General features: G+C 40.9%; 1 protein-coding gene across 12 annotated transcripts in view; it reads left to right on the top strand.

The window, feature by feature from the left end:
* nrxn2a (neurexin 2a) overlaps positions 1-21,719 on the top strand; it is a 359,408-nt gene that overhangs the window by 310,995 nt on the left and 26,694 nt on the right. For all 12 annotated transcript variants that reach the window (XM_058415329.1, XM_058415328.1, XM_058415327.1 and 9 more), the window contains one exon: positions 6,645-6,826. In XM_058415329.1, the coding sequence (XP_058271312.1) occupies positions 6,645-6,826 (182 nt within the window). The remainder of the gene's footprint in view (positions 1-6,644; positions 6,827-21,719) is intronic.

The raw sequence follows: 21,719 nt of genomic DNA, 5'->3' as shown, positions 1-21,719 counted from the left end.
GCGGAAAAAAAAAACCCTCTTTTTATATGGAAAGAGAACTGAAATAATGAATTATATGAAAATATATGAAGAATGGAGTGACTGCTTAAGCTTATGAAGACAGTTCAAAAGTGCTTTTAGGGAAGTGCTGCAGAGGGATTTCTTTTTTTGAGTCAGAATAGCTTCTTAAATGTGAATATGCGCTGTCCTGTACTTAATGAAAGGCTGTGAGGTGTATTTTCTTGGCAGCCCGGGTTCTATCAGGATGAATGGAGACGTGGAGTTAGATGTTGTGACAGAGCTGAGGATCAAGGGTGTGGTTGTGAGCTGGTGAGCGCAAACTGATATGTTTATCAAAGCATTGCGAGTGTAAGTAGGTCAGCCAAGAACCTGAGGCTAAACAATGTATACTATAGGTACAAGCTATTGTTCCGTGGCATTAAGGATCTAGACTGTCGGAGTGCCCCGGGGTTTCTGTTTATTTAGCAGATGTTCACGCTGAGCTTCGTTCTTCGTAAGAACCTGCTAATTGGTTGTTTTTGTTTTTTGATCTCAGATTGATTTTGTCTTCTTTACTGCAGCTGAATTTTGATGAAAAAAATTCCTTGTGAATGTAATCATTGCCTCATAAGAAAAGACAAGACAGTCGACTGAACTGGGTAAGGTGATGGAGAGGTGATGTGCAGTTTGTGGAGACAGCTGTTCTCACCTGCAGGGCTTCATAGAGACATACAGCACTGACAGGCTTCTGGTGCGAGAGAGAGAGAGAGAGAGAGAGAGAGAGAGAGAGAGAGAGGGAACAAGTGAACAATTTGTGACATGGAAACATCTCATTTGAAAAGCAAAGAAAAGCTCAACATGTCCTTTAGCAGCAAACAGGAGTCTGTTGCTAATGTGCTTGAGCTGCAATAAATACCTGCTGAATTTAAGTAAACATATAAAGCAAGCCCTTTCTGGGATAAACTGTTACACACCTTTCTTAGATTCTTTTATCTGATTGGTTAGACAATAGAAAGGGGTAGAGTAGTCTCCTGTGCTGGTGTATGTTAAATGGCAGGTTTATTCTTATGGTTTCTATAGTAACCACTCATTCACTGTTGGGAAATTGATGTGGTATAAGACAAATAAATTACCTTGGGATGTGCTGTTATTGGAAAAATAATCATCTTTGGTGTACGGCATCACACCACCCCGGTATTGATCTTTTTTCTTTCATATATTATTATAGGCTCTTTATGTGTGTGTGTGTGTGTGTGTGAATGTATTATGTTATACAATTTCAATAAACTTATACATCAAATGGAATTGGGGAAGCTAAAAATCTAGCTCATGATTGAAAAATGTCTTTTCTACCATTAGACCTGCCTATAACATGTCTATAACATGCCTATAACATGGATTACAACCTGCGCTTAAAGATCCGGTGTGTTTCGACACCGGCCTGGAGGTGGAACTATGGTATCAAGTCTTAACACATACTCCCGTGCTGTAGGAAGCGCGTTTATCCGAAGAGCTTTATCCTGAGAAATGTAGGAGGTTAATATACGATGGCATCCAGGGAATTTTGAGAGAGAGTCAATATTATGTTGGCTGCATTCAGAAACATGAGAGTGACTGCAATGAATCCTAAGCAGCTCAAACTGCTCCGTGGTTGTTGTTTTTTTGTTTGTTTTTTTGCTGTCCATATTCTATATATACATGTACATACAGTACAGCTTGTATTGTCAATAATATTTCGCTGGTAGGATTGTTCCTTAAAGCCTATTAAATTGATCGAGGCAAATATATATTTTCTTCTGTTCACCTCTCATGGGGAGATGTATGTGTTTTTGCATTTGTTGACAGAGAATATTACCCCAGTCAAAAGCACTGACTCACAGATTAATGAGCCCCAAATGATGGGCAGTGACATTTGTTATAATCATATAATCATCATTTCAAAAGCCTGTACTGGATTAATTTTATCACTACATTGAGGTTCTGAATCATGTCCCCTGCCAGACCTCTATATCTGATGCAGAGCCCACTCACAAGTGTGTGTGGAGGCCTGGGAAAACCCTTCACGTGATCGGATTTTGACATTTTCTATTATGTATATTTTTTTGAAAATTACAGGCTTCTCTTTTCGCATGAAGCAACCAAAAATAAATGTCTAGCATTTTAAGCTCTGGTTAGCTCCGAAAGGAAGAATAGTGGACAAAGCAGCTTTACAGAAATATAATAAAAGAGACTGTTTATATTTACCGGATTCTTAAACTCAAGCCTCGTCATCCTCTTTTCAGTCTACTGATTGCAGGTCATGCTAGCACTGGAGCTGAAATAATAACTGCCGATCGATTCAGTACTTTCAGTTAAATTTCTTGTCATTTTTGTGAGGATCACAGACATTTTGATATCCGATGATTATTTACAAATCTGGCCCATGTCTGTAGCTATCCATCACCTTGATCAGAGCGTGGTAACACACTTCGCTAGTCTGAGTTTAGACATTTTTAGTTAGACTGAGTTTCTCTGCAGGCAGAAAGCCAAATAAGGTTAACAACTAAGACTACACTTCAATATATTTATGGTTTCTTGAGCTAGAGATATATTATTATCAGAGGTTTCCAGAAGTTACTGACAGCAACATGCAGTGGGTGTTTAGAGACGGCGAAACAAACCTTTGCTGGTAACACAATCCGTAGAAAAGGGCTTCATGGATAAACTTATTCGGTGCTGTTTTCTGAGACTTCTTCATAATGTATGCCCTTTAATCTGCAGTATTTAATTTGATGTAATGTAAAGCCCCCCTGGCTGTGTGTGAGGGCATGGCTGACAATTGTGCAGTGATTATTCTCGGAGTGATGGGAACAGCAGGATAGGTTCTCCCTGCGTTCTGCTTTTATGTTGCTTTATAGACGGCTCCCTTTGATGGCCAACCACTAGGTGTGTGTCTGGGAAAAGAACTTAGCCGGTACACACACATGCTCCACTGGCCATGATTCCAATATCCCCCAGTGAGAAGCTGGTAGCACACAGTAAATAACCTCTGTGCTCACCAAATCCCCCAGTATCAGTCTATATACTGTCCTTATCTGATGGGTAAGTCTCACAGAAGCCCTAAAGACACCAGCAGACACTGAAATCAAATAGAAAGTTGCTCTCATATTTCTTTACTTGATTACTACCCCTTATTTAACCCTAATCCCGTACCTCTGGCTGAAGGTGAACGTAAATCAGCCTAATGAGGAATAATTATTCATGGGAACCTTTTTAGAAAGGGCATCATCATGGTATACTAATATATTACCAATAAGCTTCTTAGGTTATGAGAAACTTGGCCCTATTTCAAGAGAAGATGGGTAATTACTGTAAACTCGCACACCATGTTTTTATCAGCATTGTAAATTGGTGTGTGTTTGGTAATCTGGACTAACCCCTCTCACGCTGCCTGTTTCTCAGTAGCTCGTAACAGCTGTGTTTCTTATAAACCAGCATTACCCAGCAGGGGGGAAAAGTATTACCTTTGTCAAATTGCACAAAAAAGCTTTAGGAAAGTTGTTGTGTGATTGGCACACAGCTGTGGGAATGTAGCAAGCAAGAACGAGTAAACCTGTATGCCTTATCTTGCTCAAAGCTCAAGGCTTTTTTACCTCACTCGCAGCGAGCAAGTGAAGCAAGAAAATGGAATTTTTTTGCCTGAGAGGTCCCTTCCTTTCCAAATAGGTTTATGTGGCCAGTGTTTATTATTTGCTCTCGGGCGAATTAAATACCATTTACAAATCCTTAACCGGTCAGGATTTTAAAGCCTGGGCTTTGCTACATCTGCAGTAGTCATGGGCTTGTTTTGAGTCTACAGAATGAGGTTGCAAGCATGAATAATTCTGGGGGTTGTCATTATGTCAAAACTCAGGCCCTTGAGGGCTACAGATGTATAGAGATGTGTGTTTTCCTTCTTCACGCCAAAATACAGTCAATGACGGCTTCAGTAATTAGCTGATGAGATTTTTTTTTTTTTTGGTTCTCTAGGGCTTGTGCCTCACTTGTTTTAATTATGTTGTCTTTGTTGACTTGTCTTCCCTATAATAAGAGTGCTTATAAAGAGATATGCATAACTTTAGACGTTGACGCATGCTGTTATAGGAAAGTGATCAACGACAATGCCGTGTGACGAACGCTGATCAGGTTTTTTTTTAATAACGGTGGTGTTTTATTCCTCTTATACTGCAGCAATTTTATTTCATAAAAGCAAGGAAATGTAATGAACACTTTCTTATCAGTCTGATTAACAGAATTCAGCAGAGACTGTTGTGTAATAGGAGCTTAACGCTCATCTTAGAAATAGGAAGTTCCTTTTCTTCAGCGGAAACTGTGAAGATATTTTATTGGCTTATTGCAGAAATCAGAACTTACATAGTTTGCTCACATAGTTAAAAAAAAATGTTTGAGACAGTGCAGTGATTCAAGGCCAGTGTTACATATATATATTGTGAATACTTCTATCAGGTAACTTCTGCTATGATAAAGCTGAATTGTCCTAATCTTATCTGTTGCAAAGAAGAAACTATATAGGAACAATGTGCATTGCATTTCTTTAACCTTGAAGATGAGGCAATGAAAGCTTCAATTTGGTAACTTCAGACTAAAGAAAAGATTTTAAAAAAGCCCCCAAAATAACAGCTAAGGAGGAGGCAGGCTTTAAAGTAAAAACTAGGATGTAATAAGTACATTTATCAACCTCAAGGGCAAATGAAGTCTAAAGAGACACAGTAAATGACTACATTGTCATATGAGAATTGATGGAGTTATTGATTGCCTTATAGCAGCCTTAATACCGAATAAGATGAAGGCCACCTCCCGCCATTTACCAAATAAACAGACCCATCATTCAGTTTCTGTTGTGCGCAGATCAATGCGTTTCCACCAGTGAGATTGGATAGGACAGGACTGTCGAGCTCTGTACAGTGCCATTTCAGGTCAAGTCCCTCTGTTCCAGGGCAGACTGTCCTCGCCTGTTGTCCATAGTCTGCACTTCAACCCACCTGTTATCTCTGAGACATTCTGGTCTCAGGCCCATTGCACTCTCCGTGCCCACGTGTCGCTAACAGGTGTCGGCTCCCTGGGCTCCATTACATGCCCCAATGCTGGCAACAGGTTAGCTGTCGATTTTAGAAGCAGGTGTGTAACACTGTCTCCCACAGCCAGTCTCACCAGATCAGCTAATTAGATTCCCCTCACCTATCCCGTTTAGCTCATTTATACCACCACAGGCACCAGAAAAGACAGGCTGTGCCGAAATCCAGCTCTCAGGTTCGATCCGACAATGTACGCGAGCTCAGGTGTTTAACAGAGCGTGAAGTGCTTTATGGCAAATGTAAGCAAAATGCTGTACAGATAGCGTTAGAAAGGGGGAAAAGGATGATGGATTATTTCACCTGCCAACTGGCAGCACAACAGAAGAGAAGTCTTTACCACATGAAGTAAACACAATTGGGTTGAATTCAGATGACATGAAACTTTAAAGACACGGCGGAAAGAATCAGGTGAATGACAGCAGAAAGTCGATTGCTTTTATTTTTGTTTTTTTGCTCATGGCGCTTCCCAGTCCTTCATGGTTTTCTGTGCCTTGTTCAATATCTACAGTATATACTTGAGTAATACTTGAATAATTGTATTTCTACCTTACTGGAGTATTATTTAATTAAATGCAGTTCTAAGATAATGAACTTACTTTTACTCCCTGTGTATGTGTGTGTATTTGTGTGTTTGTATAGACAGTTCACAATGTATGAAATTCTTAAAGCACTGCGTATCATGGCTGGCCCGTGTGAGCCGATCTAACAGACGAGCTACTGTTGCTCAAATTGCTAATATGAAAGGTGTCAGAATACACACTGCATGATGGGTCAGGGCTGTTTTGACAGAAAAAGGGGGACCAACACAATATTAGGCAGGTGATCATAATGTTATGCCTGATTGTGTACGTTAGATAATTGTCTGAGATAAATTGGGAGAATTCGACTTTAACCAGGCAGCACAGACTTCCACAGTAGCATGTCTGATTGTTTGGAACATTGTGCCCACACCGGGTGGTCCAGCCATCTCTCCCACCCCTTAGAGCCTGGCGCTAGTTCCGTGTCACCTCCTCATGTGCCTTCACACCACTGTGTCACAGTCACAGAACAGAGCCCAAATGCTTCAATGTTCCATATTAGCGCTCGGCTGCACAGGCAGTCCCACAAAAGGTCAGAAACTAAGATGAAGTTTGATTAGAAAATGATCACGACTCTCATGAGCAGCAGGGCTGTTAAGCTGCAAGTCAGCAGAGGATGCCATGCCCCTCAATTGACAATGCTGGCAATGGATTGTTTGCCACCGATGTAATATTTTGGGAACTAGCATCCAAATCAAGGATGAGCCTAACTGCACAAAGCCTGCTGGAACAGATGGCAAGTCAAAGACGATTTTTTTTAATCTCTTTCTTATTTAAATCCCCGCACAGAGTGACTGTGAAAAGTGGAAGGAGCTCTTTCCCATCACCTTGTCTTATCACTCTATCATTCATCCTGGCACCTTTTCTTTTTAAAGTTTGTTCTATCTAACACTCCCTTGTTTAACCTTTCCCCGAAAGACTGATCCATCTCTCTCTCTCTCTCTCTCTCTCTCTCTCTATTTCTTTCTACCAGCTGGGACCACATATATATTTGGGAAAGGAGGCGCTCTTATCACATACACATGGGCACCGAATGAGCGACCGAGCACCAGGGCTGACCGGCTGGCCGTGGGCTTTAGCACTCAGTTGAAAGACGCCATCCTGGTGCAGGTGGAGAGCACACAGGGCCTGGGAGACTTCCTTCAGCTACACATAGTGAGTACTGAACTTTACGTCCGCGCAGAAACCCTACTTGCCTGTTCTGTTTTAGGATTCCTTCAACATATAATGAAGGCATTTGATAATCAGGTACATGAAAACTGACCATTTTAGCTTATCACGTAATTAGTAGAAGATTAAAAAAGTTTCATGTACAGTCATGTAACTTTTGTTCATTTGGATCCAGCGCTGGTCTTAAGAGGAATTAAGATGAGGGTGTCACTTCTGCAGATACCACATGTGGTTCGGGGACCCTTAGGACCTCTTAACTAAAAACTCAAAATGCAAATGAAGTCGGATAAAATCTTAAGTTGAGCTTTCAGGCACTATATAATCACGAAGCCGTATTGAGGCCATGTCATATATGAGATGTGGAAATAAACCTTGTCATTTGGCCTAGATAAGATGACGTGATAACGCAGCTCATTGGAAAGATTAGAAATGCCTGGTGAGAATATTAATCTGCATAACATGAAAAGAGTAACAGCCAATAATATTTGATTCTATTAAAATGACATAGACCTGTGATGGTGTGACAATATGGTGGTATATCAAGACTCCATGAATCTTTTTTTCACAATTTTTCTCACAATTATATTTCAAGTGAGGTTAAAAAAAACATGACTATCTTCAGATAAATAACAGATTTGGTCCGACGCTTGCACTTTTGCACTGGAAGCATCCTTAGCAGTCCAGGAATAAACAGTCTGACAGCAGCTGCTTGGCCATACACAGAGCGGCGTTTGTTATCAGAGCCTCCCCCTTGCTTGTTGCAGTCTTTAAACTCAACAATGTTTCATTCTACTGCTGAAAGGCTGGGTTTGTGTGAGCTCTGTCAGATGGCTGTTTTGATGGCTCATCTGCAAAATGTCTTTCCGTTAGATGCAGTCCTAGCCGCAGAGCTTATTCTCACTCTACACAAGGACATCGCTCAACATTGATTTTTGCGCCATCAAGCACCTGTGATTTGGCGTGTATAATGTATGAGGTCCTGTTGTAAATAAAAGCAAGTCTGTAAAGTTTATGGTGAGCATAAAAAGCAGGTTACAATATGGTTCGGCCCCTGCTTTTATGGACAGCACAGCTCTCACCTCACTACTTGTCCTTCATGCTGAGGTGTTTGCTTCAGAAATTAGAAACAAGGACACATAATTCATTTGGTCATAAGTACAGCCGTGACATGGATTCAACAAGAGAAACCACACAGCTTGAGGACATAAAATCTTTAGGGTGTTCTACCTCTCAGGCATTTATCCGTGTCCTGTCATAGTATCCCCGCAGTGTCCCATCCCTCTAGCTCTACCTGGCTCCAGGCTGCTGATGCTTGGCGCCACTTTCTCGCCCACAGAGTCTGAGACCTGCAGGAAGGCGTGGGCTGATGAATGAGGTGGTGCCATCAGCAGACCAGCCGCTCTCACTGCCAGTAATGAGCAGCAGAGTGGTTTGGTATTCCAGGGTGGCTGTGTATCGATCTTCACTGAGACTCTGGCCTCCATCATCTCACAGGCATTTTGGAATGAGGGTGCCATGGGGGTTCACCACCCCACTTGTCAGGGGGAAGCTGATGGATTAATGGAGCTCTCTGATCTGTGAGGCTGGGTTAGTTCAGTATAAGCAAGCATTGGGAGAGATATGCTGCAGCAGAGCTGCAGGAGGTGTGTAGAACACAGATTCCCAACCCTGGTCCTGGAGTACCCCCTGTTCTGCACTATTTAATTTTTCAGGACGAGCTGATAGTTAACTCGAATCAGGTGTGTTGGAGATGGTGAATGGAATGAGATGAAGGTGTTGAGACAGTAGAACATGACTCTAGCCCAGAAAAGGATTTAAAAATGTGAAATTAAATAGCTGAAAAATCTTGCCCAGTGGATATATCTCAATCACACTATGGGTTTTGATTAATATAACAATAGATCATTTGTGTCTTCATACCCATGCCTAGCTCTCAGCAGTGACAGAAGCTCTTGCTCCAGACAGCCATTTGTTTTAGACCAGTTCATAGGCATCAGTATGAGATTGCCCACAGACTCCCATCTTTCAAGATACTGTGGGGTTTGTCACCTTCAGACGAACGGAGAATAAATATCCTGTTGTTTTTACTAGATGGACTAGATGTTGTCTAGAAGAGTCAGTGATGGTGAGACAGATCTTCCTATCATGTGCATCAGCCTGCTTCCATACTTGCACAACTTGTACACTCATGACTACATGTTACAATTCGCCTTGAAATATTGCAGCGCTTGGAGGTTCTGCAGTGCCAAACTTCTCCGTTCTGCCTCAGGCCGAGGGCATCCATCTCACATTTGACTTACTGTGGAGCACTTTGGGCTGAGGAACAGATGCAAGGGGCGGGGGGCTCTCCTCAGGGGAAATCAGTCTTTTTAGCAGTGTGTATCCCCTGGACAGATGTGCCATGATTAAAAACTGAGGGAAAATCTGTCAAATGGCAGTGCCTTGCCTCATAATTAAAGGAGCACCTGTTCCTGAAACAGTGGGCTCCAACCTTAAAGCATTGCACACTGACTCAGCATTTTTTTCTCTCCATCTTTTTAGCAACTCTGATCTACTCTTATTATGTAACACAAACAGGATGGCTCAGCAAGACATAACAACAATAATATACTAAAAAGTGTGAAAAATTCCTCAAAAATGGTCAAGAAAATAAGTATGTCCTTTCTCCCTCTCTCTACCTCTCTCTCTCTCTCTTTTTTTTTTAAATAATTTACATGTTTTTACATATTTCATATATGTGCAAATGAACACAACTGTAGGGCAGGTATTACATTTGTGAAGCTATTTTCTTCCACTTGAAGACAAATTTCTACCGAAGACATTTTCTACAGACAAGGTACTGGAATAATTACGCTGTGGTATTTCAAAATAACCAGCTTTCTCCAAATGATGACTTATTACCATGGTAACATTGGTATATATTTGAGAATCGAAGAATCTCACACCTCAGATGCCAACACCAGTATACACTCTTATTTAACCTTTTTGTTTTATTCGGAACAGCTTTCCAAAAATCATCATGGCTTTTATTTGGAGCTAAAGCTGGGGTTGGGTGAACTTGGCTAGCGAGAAAAACAAATGTCCAGGTTCAATAATATTCTAGTTATACAGCAGATCACCAAAGTAGTTATTTCTTCAAAGCATGCTAAAATGGGTCTTACACAATGTTACACTTGTGAGCTTTTATGCAAAAGGGTTTCATTAATGAAGCTTTATTAATTACATGTGTCATATAATTAGTCACTGAATTTTTATTACACAGATTCAATTTATACTTATGTTGCAGGGCAAATTAAATCAATCATAGATTAGTTATGATTTGTGGGTTTACTGAACCATCTCATTGAGATTTCAAGTACAATAGTTCCACTTGAATGCAAATATATTTGAGCTTGATAATTCCCTTACAGCAGTGGTTTATATGCTACACCACAGGATTTAGTGGTGCAGTACTACATTAGAGCCATTATTTGTCACAATATACATCACAGCACAATGAAATTCCTTCTTTTCACTTCACTTCTTAATATAGCAGTAAGCAGTACGGAAGCAGTAAATGCTGAGGGCCTTGCTCAGGGGCCCAACAATGGCAGATTGGCAGTCCTGGACTTGAACCCCAGTAGTCCAATCGTCAACCCAGAACTTTAGCTACTTCAGACACAACTGGACATACTGACAGCACCTTAAACATCTATTAGATTAATAGCTTAAAATATAAATCCACATAGCCTAAAATGTATTTTTCAAATTATTTGCAATAAAACAAGATCTTGGTGGCCATGGAGTATTTTAAAAATAGTCCAATTTGGCATAAAACCCCAACAGACTGTCCTGGCCACTGTAAATGTTTATGAGCAAGCATGCTGCACCGTGATTCTGGCCCCTATGGACCTCTAGTAGCACTTCTTGTTGTTCCAAGTTTTGGCCACTAGGAGTATTCATAATTCGGTGTCACTAAATGGAGGCTAGAAAGCCGTGCAAAGCAGCGTAACTTTGGCTTTTATTGGACATTTTTGGTCATTCAGGAGAAGTAGCAAGTATTTCAATGGGTTTTAAAATGTCCTGAATAACTCATACTTCAATACTATGTTAATATTAATAATTCATCCTACCATACAATGAAGATTTATTGAATTGTTGACATGCGGTATATCTGACATATTTCAAGTTTCTATCACGATAGGTCATGATAAGATGCTAAGATGGTCTCTTTTGTTAAAGCACATTAGTAAGAGAAACTAACGGATTCATAAATTTGTTTGATTCTAGTCGAGTCTCCAAATGATTTTCGTTTTTTTGTTCGTCTTCCTAAAAGTCTGTTGATTCTTTCAGTAACGAGCGAGAATCTTATCATGCATTGTGCTGTGAATGTGTTTCACACTAATACACCGCTCGAATCCATTTGCACATGCCTGACTGCTTTTTGTTGCCACTGAAATAGCCATTTTAGCATTCCTATGATACATTTTAAGATGCTCTCATTGAGCCTCTGCATTTGTCAGGTCATTTTTACAAAATGCGTGCCATGTTTCCATCTGGCTGTGTTTGTTCGCTGACGCTGTGGGCCACATAAGATATGTGAGCAATTCACAATTTGCTTCCGAATGTAAACAAATCAAGAGAGTGTGTTTCATTTTTATTACAGGAAGCAACATACACTAGTTAGACATCGATCTTTCCTTGAGATATGACTTCTCAGCTCTTATTGAGCTGCCTAATGCACATTTGTTTACTGAAAGTCATCAGACATGCTGGCTAGTGCTCTGTTATGAAGATACAGGCAACTGGTACATTTTTATATATCAACTGTTCAATTCCTCGTAAGTTTAATAATCTACAGTATTTCATCATACTCATGGAGCATTCTGTTAGAAAAACCTGTACACCTACTCATTTATGCAGGTATCTAATCGGCCAATCATGTGGCAACAGGGCAATGCATGAAATCATGCAGATATGTTCCACTAGCTTCAGGTGACGGTCACATCAACCATCAGAAAAGGCAAAAATGTAATCTCTGTGAACATGGTGCCAGACAGGCTGATTTAAATATTCCTGCTGATTTCCTGGGAATTTCACCAACAGCCGTCTCTTGAGTTTACTCAGACCGGTGCAATAAAGAAAAAAGCATTCACTGAGCTTGACGAAAGCACCGTGTTGGTAAGAGAGGTCAGAGCTGACAGAAAAGCTACAGTAACTCAGATGACCACTCTGTACAAACGTGGTGAGCAGAAGTGCATCTCAGAATGTCAGACCTTGAGGTGGGTGGGCTCCAACATCTATTGGGGGGATCTATTGAGGCCTTACAAAAGGTATAGTGCAACTGCACTGAAGCTAAAGAGAAAAGTGGCCGGCTATGTAAGTTGTAGATAAGGCCATGGGATCTCTTCAGTGTGAGTGTCTATCTATAATCTATAATAAACTCAGATGTTGAGCTAATTTAGGAGCTCCTGGTTACACAACTCCAACTGACTGTATATGACTCTAGAAAGGACATTATTCATAATCACACTCTCCAATATTTATGATAATTCACATTCTCCGGTGTCACCCAAATGAGGATAAGGTTCCCTTTTGAGTCTTCTCAAGGTTTCTTCCTCTTCCTCCTAACGGTAAGGGTTTTTTTTTTTCCTTGCTACAGTTGCCTCAGGCTTGCTCATTAGGGATAAATACAAATAAATTTAAATATAAGTCTAATATTAATCTTGAACATTTTGTCTAATATTAAACTTGAACACAAATAAAATTGCATTGAACTGAACTGACTGACAAGGATCTAGCTAACTTTAACATGTCTTCAGTTGGACTAGCAATGGCCAGTTCATACTCAGGAAACTAACGGCCTTTCCAAGTTTTCTAGAGAGCTAGTAATCTTGAGTCAGTCGTGATTCTAACAAGGCAGCTGGAAAAAGACCAGACATGAAGATTTGTCCAATCTTCAGCTGTATAGCTTGGCCTTAGATTCCAGTTCTGGGCTGAATAGAGTAGAATCTGCTGTAGTTTCCGGTTGTTGTAGCCCATCTGCCTCAAAGTTTGATGAGTTGTTTGTTCTGAGATGCTTTTCTGCTCATCACATTTGTAAAGAGTGTTTATCTGAGTTAACATCGCTTTATAATCTGATATCTGCCTTTTACTGTTTCACTGCTGCTACATATTTTGAACAGTATATTTAAAGTACAGTGAATCCTCGGCATACGAATGTCCTCCCTTACGAATTTTCACCTTAAGAATTGAAATTTTGCAGGAAATTTGGATCGGCATACGAAGCATTTTCGGCATGCAAACGAACCAAACCGAATGCCGGCTAAGTTGCGCGTACGTCCGGGAGCCATTCAAAACTTGTTAGCATTCAGTGTAAAGCCAAGCCAATTTTACAAATTTTCACCTAAAGTACTCGCCTCCAGAACGATTAAATTCGTATGCAGAAGTTCCACTACCTACTGGAAATTCATTCACTGTACAGCACGTATACTTTGAACTTTCTATGTATATTTATTTTTAAATCTTATATATTTATTCTACTTTTAGATTGTGCTGTGATCAACTGCAACTTAACAATTTCCCTGAGGGGATCAATTAAGTATTCTGATACTGATTTCTGATTTCCTGTCTGGTCAAAAGAGTCTGGCCATTCTCCTCTGCCCTTATTCATCAACAAGGCATTTCTGCCCTCTTACTGTACTAACCCTAATCCTAACCCTGTATTTTTTTCTTTTCTGCATCGTTCTGTGTAAACTGTAGAGACTCAAATTGACTGATGTGTAGTATTATGTTTCCTATAAAAATCTGACCATCGTTGAGGCTATCAACGACGGAGTTGTGATTGTCAGAAGAGAGCCAAAGAAAATGGTGGAGGCATGCTTGGCCATCGAGCAAAACAAGATCATTTTCAAGTGTTTACAGTAGTTCACCGAAATCAGAAGTGTCTGGATGCTGATGGTGACCACTTTGAGCACCTAATGTGATTGCATAATTCAAACATGACTTACAGCTGCCCTTTGATCTTTATATAAATTTAGTAATAAAATATTTATGCATGTATTTTTCATGTTGAAATGTGTATACATTTTTTGGGTCCCTCTGTATACTATCCAACAGACTAAGATCGCATTTTCCCCATTCTGGTGTTTTCTGTGAACAATAACTGAAGCTCTGGGCCTGATTTTATGAATTGTTGGTTGGTTAATTGCATGATTGAGCAAGTGTGTAAGTGTTGGTTAAAGCGATCAGTGAATCTCTGCCTGAAGTTTAACTGTAGACCTTCTAAGGTGAAGCGATTTCCGAGAGCTTGGGCTGGGTATTGGGCGGTATTTGCTTTGCAGAATAGAGAGAAGACTGGGAAGTATTGGGTGCAGGAATTTCATAGAGCTTCATATGTGGTCTTTCTCTCAAACGTCAGTTATTTCCCAACTCCATTAAGCTAATAGCTTTGATTTTGTTGAACCATTAATGATCAATATCACTTTAGAAATTTCGCAAACTGTAGCAAAGCTCAGCAATGCTGCAACCACATTTCAGATCATAATCAAAATCAATTGTGCAGCCCTAAATTAATGTAATGCAGTGAAGATATCTTAGTAAAAGTAAATTTGAAAAAGCATGAAAGTGTGAACCAGTAATTCAGAGAAACATCTGCTTCTTTCTCACATCTATTCTTGGAACAATGCTTCTGTGGAATAGCTAGGACTGTTAAGTTTGCTCTAATAATCATATCTGTGAGCACTAGTGGATTCTGGGTGTGTTGATACAGATTCTTCTTTTTGTATGATACTTCTATGCACAAAGCTACAGAAGAAGGACTCTCTGACTGTCCTCCTCGAAGATTGTAGCTGTGCTGAAGAGCTGTGGTATGGTATTTCAAGGATAACCAGGTTTTTTTTTCCAAATGATAACTTATTTCCATGGTAACTGGTATATATTTGAGAATTGAAGAATTCATACCTTAGATGCCAACACCAGTACACACTCCTATTTAACCTTCTGGCTTTCCGAAATTCATCATTGCTTTTATTTGGAACTATAACTGGAGCTGTGTGTACGTGTGTAGCATGGAAAAGATGTCCAGGTTCAATAATGTTCTCTGTATGTGTTGATACAGACATTTTTCGTATGATACGAAAGAAGACCTGACTGTCTTCCTTGTAGATTGTAGCTGTGCTGAAGAGCCATGTTCTTAATTCCAGAGTGCTAATGCAAACTCCTTCTCTCCCATACAATATTCTTCCAAACTGCCTGCCTGAGGCTAGGCTGTTTCTACCGTCCTTGCTCAGAATCAGCAGAAACAGCCAGGACGAAAATAAGTTGGATGTGCTCGTTGGGTTCTCAGTCCACTGAGCTGCAGCCATAGATGATTTATGGTCGTCCGATATGCAGGGCCCACTGTCAGGCGCTAACCCGGAGTCGCCACTCTCTGTGCTCTGAATATGAGATGAAGTGCCTTTGGGGAAGGAGTGTTTCGCCTGTGGCATGACTGCAGAGCTGCACTGGTATGCATTAAGGAAACCGCGAGGGCAAACTACAAGGTGACTTGCCATTTCCTTGTTGAAACTGAAAAGTTGCAGCAAAGTCAGTGCAGAAGCTTATAGACAAGTCAATCTGACATGCTTTTACAGGGGAGCGTATTGCAGTATTCGGAAGCAACGTTGGTTTATAGAGTGAAGCAATTCAACCCTACCATTTATTTTGTCAAACATTGTTTATAGTTTATTTCTTTTGAAATTGCACCTGTATCTGGAACCTTGAGACGTTTAAAACACACACACACACACCCACACACACACCCTTACCATTTTTCCTATGAGAATGTGCTGTAATAGCTAGGTCAACACCCAGATATACCTATAGGGTACACATATACTGTACATTGTAGTGACCCTAACTTACCCTCTGCCAATCCCCAGCCACACATGCCTTTGCAATGTCTCTGGCAGCTACATTACTGATGGCTGTGTTATAACTTGACCGTGAGGCTGTCTACTTTAGGTTTCCCCCCTTTTTTTCCTGAACCCGTCCTACACCTTCAGGCTAGACTCAGCCCTGGATTTTTCTTAAGGCTCAGCTCAGATTCTGATACAAGACACTCTTTCCTTTTTCCCAACATTTGTACCAATTTGATTTACATTAGCTGTGTATGTGTTATGCATTAGTTATCAGTTAAGTGAGGCCCTAAATTCGCTATAAAAGAGCCAGTGGAGCGTAGCTCAACGATTTGAAGAGCAGATCCATCACCTCTGTTCTCAAGAAAACCATGATCATAGACTGGAATGTCTAGACAGTCGTTTAAATCAAGGCAATTATTGCTCCACATCCAGCTTTCAAATTCTCTGTCCTGACTGTCCATCCATATGACCGCCACCTAAGATCAAGCTAAAGAAACCTCTCAAGAGAAATAAAACTGATCTAAAAGACGGAACCTATGACTGGAGACTGAAGAGCGTTCCTTCCAGTGTTGCAGCTTTAGAACAAATGAAATGAGAACGAAGCCAATTACCTTTAGGTTAGCGCACTTGAGCGTGCCACAGTCCATCAGAATGCGTGATGCGGAGTGACGTGAAACGTGAGAGTATAACGTGGCATAGAGCTTAACCACAAGAAGAGAATGAAGAAGGGAATCAAATGGGGAACACACCAAGAATACAAATCCAGGCTCTGTCCTACTTTTGCTATATTCAGCTGCTTGCGATGTAAAGGGAAGTGTTTCATTACAAGTCCACATCAGCCACCTGAGTCCTCCTCAATGCTCACTAGCTCCACTGCTCCACCTTCAGGAAGCACTGAATCATCAGAGAAGATCTTCACAGCACAGGAACACCCTCAATTTTTTAAAAAAAGTAAAATGCTATACTGGGAAACGTGCCAGATGCCTACTGGCTTTATGACCATTTTAGGCATTTTAAGAGCTTTGGAATATCTGCCGAATGTCGTGGCATGTAATCAGTTTAATTCTAGCTATTTTAAACCCATCGCATATTAGCTTGAGGAAGGGGGTTGGGGCGGAGGAACTAATGAGAGAGCCTTAGCTGTCCAGGCTATCTTTGGGCTCTGATTAAGTGTGAAGGTCATGTGCTGTGCCACCTATTAACATGCAGTGTTTGTGAGCAAACAGGAAGGTGAGCTTGGTGGGTGCTCACGACGAGCTGCCCGGTTAAATGTCAGCCTCTCTGGGCAACCCTCGTCCGTGAACTGGAAAGATATATTTGTCTTTAATCGGTGCTATCTCCGTGTTCCCCAGCCAGACAGCTGTCTCTTATCAGATAGCCTAAGAAACATCCCATTATTAACATCAGCTTCTCTCATCATTATAATCTTACCTCTTGGCTTTGACACAAAAAGTAGGACAGCCTATTTCAAAGGATGGGAGGCTTCTTCACAGGGAGAGCACAGAAGATGAATACTTGTCAGCCTTTTAAATGCAGACCCTATGCTGCAAGACATAATACGGCCCTGTAAAAAAAATGACAATTGAAATGTCTCTTTTTCTCTCTTTCCCCCATCGATATCTTTATTTTATTATTTTTTTTTATTTTGAAAAGAATGTCATGCTCCTGTCTTGCACCAGCTATATTCTCTCACATCTTTTATATATTTAAGAAGAGTAACAATGGAGACATTTCAAACACTTTTACCCACATCAGCCACACAAAAGGAATTCCTTAAACGAAAACCGTCCCCGAAAATAATGGCAAGCGGCTAAATTGAAAGGCAGCCGTGGCAAATAGCTGAATGTGACTGTAGCAAAGACTGTCGCATTGGGTTAGCCGTTTCTTATATTCACGCTGATTATTTCAGTCAGATTAGTTGCTAGAAGCCTAATGAGTGTTATTGTCCTTCCAGAAATCTGCAATCTATTTTCTGCCAAACAGCATCAACTTTAGAGTTCAAATCAGAAACCAGGGTGTGCTGGATTATTAAATAAGAGCTGTGCTGACTTTAAGCATGAGCTCAGTTTACAGAGAGGAGAGTAAAGATGAGGGCAGATACAGCATTTGTGCCTGAAATACACCCATTCAGTAGTTATAATTCATTCTCTATAGGGCTTTAATGGTGCTTCAAAGCAATTTCACAACCACTTGTAACATTAATAGGAAATTCAAGGGCATGTTAAGTATCCCTAGAGATGCTTTGAGAGCAATAAACACAGAATGCATATGAGAGCCCACCCAAATGCATCTGATCTTGAAATGAGATATGTAATATTAATATTAGCGTTTTAGAAGTCTCGGAAAACTTTAGCAGCCGCAGTTTGTACTCATTGAGAAAAGAGAAGGCGTACTTTTTAGTCCTTCTGTTCTTGTGGTGTAACAGAAGTGCTTATTTGATTAATGTTTCAGAGCTCTTTCCCTCCCCTAAAGAGCTAAATATATTATTTACACTTAATTAATACAGTCCTCAAAGTACAGAGGTGTGCTATATGGATAAAGTTTTGTGGACGCCTGAGTATTGAACATCCCATTAGAAAACCATGGGAAGAAATATAGATTTGTTCCCCCTTTGCTGCTGGAAGAGCCTCCACTCTTCTGGGAAGGCTTTCCACTAGATATAGGAGTTTGTGTCCATTTAACCACATTAGGCACTGGTGTCCAGCATGAAGCCCTGGAGAAGATTCTGTTCCTGTTCTTTGCAGTGGGTTTGAGGTCAGGGCTCTCTGTACAGACCACTCCAACCAATCATGTCTTTATGGAGCTCACTTAGTACACAGAGGCATTGTCTTGAAGGAACAAGTACATTCTAGACAATTGAGTGTATCCAATTTTGTGGAAACATTTTGAGGTGTAACGAACAGGTGCCAATACATACATTTGGATAGATGTAGTATCCCTAGGTCAGCCAGGGTTCCCTGTGTTTACTTCGTTTATAGATTTAGCATGTTTCCCTGTGTTTACCTCATTTATAGCTCCACTTCCAATCAGCAGCCCACCAGCTGAGCAAGCAGATGTGTGACAGCTAGAAGCAGTGGGCTGATATGATTTTGTTCATAGTGGAGAGGAGTTACCTTCATTGCAGGGACAGATCCCTGTAAGTTCTCCAGGCTAGATTCAACCTTGGTCCAGATAATGGGAAGACACAGAGTATTAGTAGTAACTCAAAAATATGTTAATATGTTACCATAAAACTCCAGGTCCATCTGAAGAGACTTTGGGCTGCTCCGGCATTGAATCTAGGTCTTTTTGCAACTTATCAGTGAATATAGCAGGAGTATACACTGATCAGGCATAACATTATGACCACATGCCTAAAATTGTGTTGGTCCCCTCTGACTCCTCGAGGCATGGACCCCACTAGATCCCTGAAGGTGTGCTGTGGTTTCTGGCACCAAGATGTTAGCAGCAGATCATTTAAGGAGGCCCCACCTCGCAACCTACAGGACCTAAAGGATACTTACAGGACCTAAAGGACCTACAGGACGTAATGGATATTTTTGATAGATACTGGCCACTGCAGACCAGGTTAGGGTTAGGGTTAGGGTTTGATCCAGTGGTCTAGCCATCACAATTTGGTCATTCTCAAACTCGTTCAAATCCTTACGCTTGCCCATTTTTTCTGCTTCTAACACATCAACTTTAAGGACAGAATGTTCACTTGCTGCCTAATATATCCCACCCACTAACAGGTCTTACAATGAGGAGATCATCAGTCTTATTCACTTCACCTCTCACTGCTCAGAATGTTATGCCTGATCGGTGTATCTGAAGAGAGAGGGAATATTTGAGTAGTAAGGGATACTGGAGTGTTTTCTGTTGATCTAATCTGCTATACTGGCAAATGGGATCAAACTGGAATCAATGTAGTGCTGCTGCATGCAATTCCATAAGGATCTAAAGAGTTCTGGCACTTTATCAAGAACTTCAGATCGTGTATATGTTCTTGGCTTATATTTCCACTAGAGAAGTGCCTAAAACCCCACAAAGGAATTCTAACCAGAACCTTTTTCATTTTTTTTTTATTGCACCTCCATGAAATATTCTCTAACAAGCTTAGGTGGATATATTTTCCAAAATAAAAGATAAAGAAACAAGTCAATTAAACCGAAGTGAGATGAATGAATGAAGTTGTGAAGCATTGACAAAGCATCCAATACACGCCCATGTTACAGAACATGGCCATTCTTTTCCCCAGCTTCATGTCTGACTGCCCACATCTGACCACAACGAAGTCGAATCTGCCCACTCGCATGTGTGTTTTTCGCAGGATTTCACAGCCTGTACCTTGAACTGCTTCTGTATAATGACCACGATTCCTGGAACACATCTATTGTATGACACTCTCATTTATCCTCACACTAAGAGTACATTAAGCAAACTGTCGAGACATTTGTGAATAAAGCAATACATTTCAGTATGCAGCAAAATGTAGAAGGAGCCTACAGGAAAGAGGTTGATAAAAGGTTTGTTTTTCTTCATTCTTACTTTTTATGCACCACTTCTGACTCACCGCTTGTGTAGAAGCAAAAGTGTTTCTGCTTCTCCATTATGCCACAGTTAACACACCAATTGTGCACATGCTTGTATCACCACTTGTGATACAATAAAAGTAAATGGTTGTTAGTTGAACTCAGGTTTTTAGAATGCTAGATAAGAGGATTAGATGTTGTAAAGGTGGCATTTGACCATTAAGCAACTGCCCATTACAGTTGACATTTTCTGGTCCTCAGCAAAGTATTTTCTCTGGAGATGGGATGAAAAAATTTTGTGGAAATACAACCAAGGAATAAAGCCCTGCTTTCTCAAAAAAAAAAAAAAAATGCACCAAAGTTCCTTGGTTGCTGATAAGGTTCCTGCAAGGGAAATGCAGCTTCAGAGAAATTGTGTCTAGAATTAAGTGTATTACTATAGTGCATTACTTATTATACACTTCACTGCTTGTTTCCACTAAATGGCTCCTTGTGTATAGAGACCAAGCCAAACAAACCCAATTTGGAGTGTTGAATGTCAGCAGTGATTGAAAAGAGCATGTGTGCAGGACGTTCATGATGCTCAAAAGCCCCCGGCCATCACCACAACCCAGACTGTCAGACTTGTTTTGCAGGATGTTTGGCATTTGGGGATTAGAGCTGGGTGTTTTGTACACTAGCCTGCAGGGACAGCCTGTTGACAGGCGATCTCTCCTCTGGCTCATGGCACCGCCTGCTCGTTACCAGCTGCCCTGAAGAGATTACTCATTCTCCCCACTCTTCCTTGGCTGCCATCAACAGCTCCGTGTCACCCACTGGAGATCCACAAATCCTAAATCAGCTATACGTCTAATAAGCGCTGTTGTTCTTGGATATACCGTTCCTGATCTGCAGGGCTGAAGGGAGCTTCACCTCCACCTAACCTTCTCGCCACTGTAAGCCTGTTGATCCATTGAAGTATGTTGTGTTCAGGGAGGGGGCTTTAGATTGCTGCCGTCCTCAAATATGAACTAGTATTAGAGTGTAAGATGGAGCTCATAAAGGATGGAGTGTGACATGAGGCTCTCTCTTGGGCAATAACTGAATCCAAAGCGAAATTTGAGTACTCCGGTGTTGAAGGGAAATGATTTCCTTGCTCTGAGCAGTGCGTGGCATGTTTCAGCAGATGGCTAATGAGTCGTCTACAAGTCAGATAGCAAGCCTATTGGAAGAGAGCCTGTCAGAGAGGAAGATAGACAGGCGGAAAGCAGGAGAGGAAGCAGGGGAGGCTGATAAGGAGCACATGGCAGAATTCCATCCTCTGAGTGCCAGCAGATAGTATTAAGCGCTACACCAGCACTCTCTCAGGAGCCAGATGAAGTATTCTGCCTCTAGTGACTTGAGTAGATTTTAAGGAAAATGAAACCTTAAGCCTTTTTTGGGGGAGTGGGGAGTAAAGGGGTTATTATTGTTTCAAGCTTTTCGTTCTAAATGGGAAACCCTATGTTG

The sequence above is a fragment of the Hemibagrus wyckioides genome, linkage group LG18, assembly GCF_019097595.1.
Source record: "Hemibagrus wyckioides isolate EC202008001 linkage group LG18, SWU_Hwy_1.0, whole genome shotgun sequence".
NCBI classification, from domain to species: domain Eukaryota; kingdom Metazoa; phylum Chordata; class Actinopteri; order Siluriformes; family Bagridae; genus Hemibagrus; species Hemibagrus wyckioides.
The sequence above is the reverse complement of the archived record's forward strand: the minus strand, read 5'-3'. Positions and strand labels throughout refer to the sequence as shown.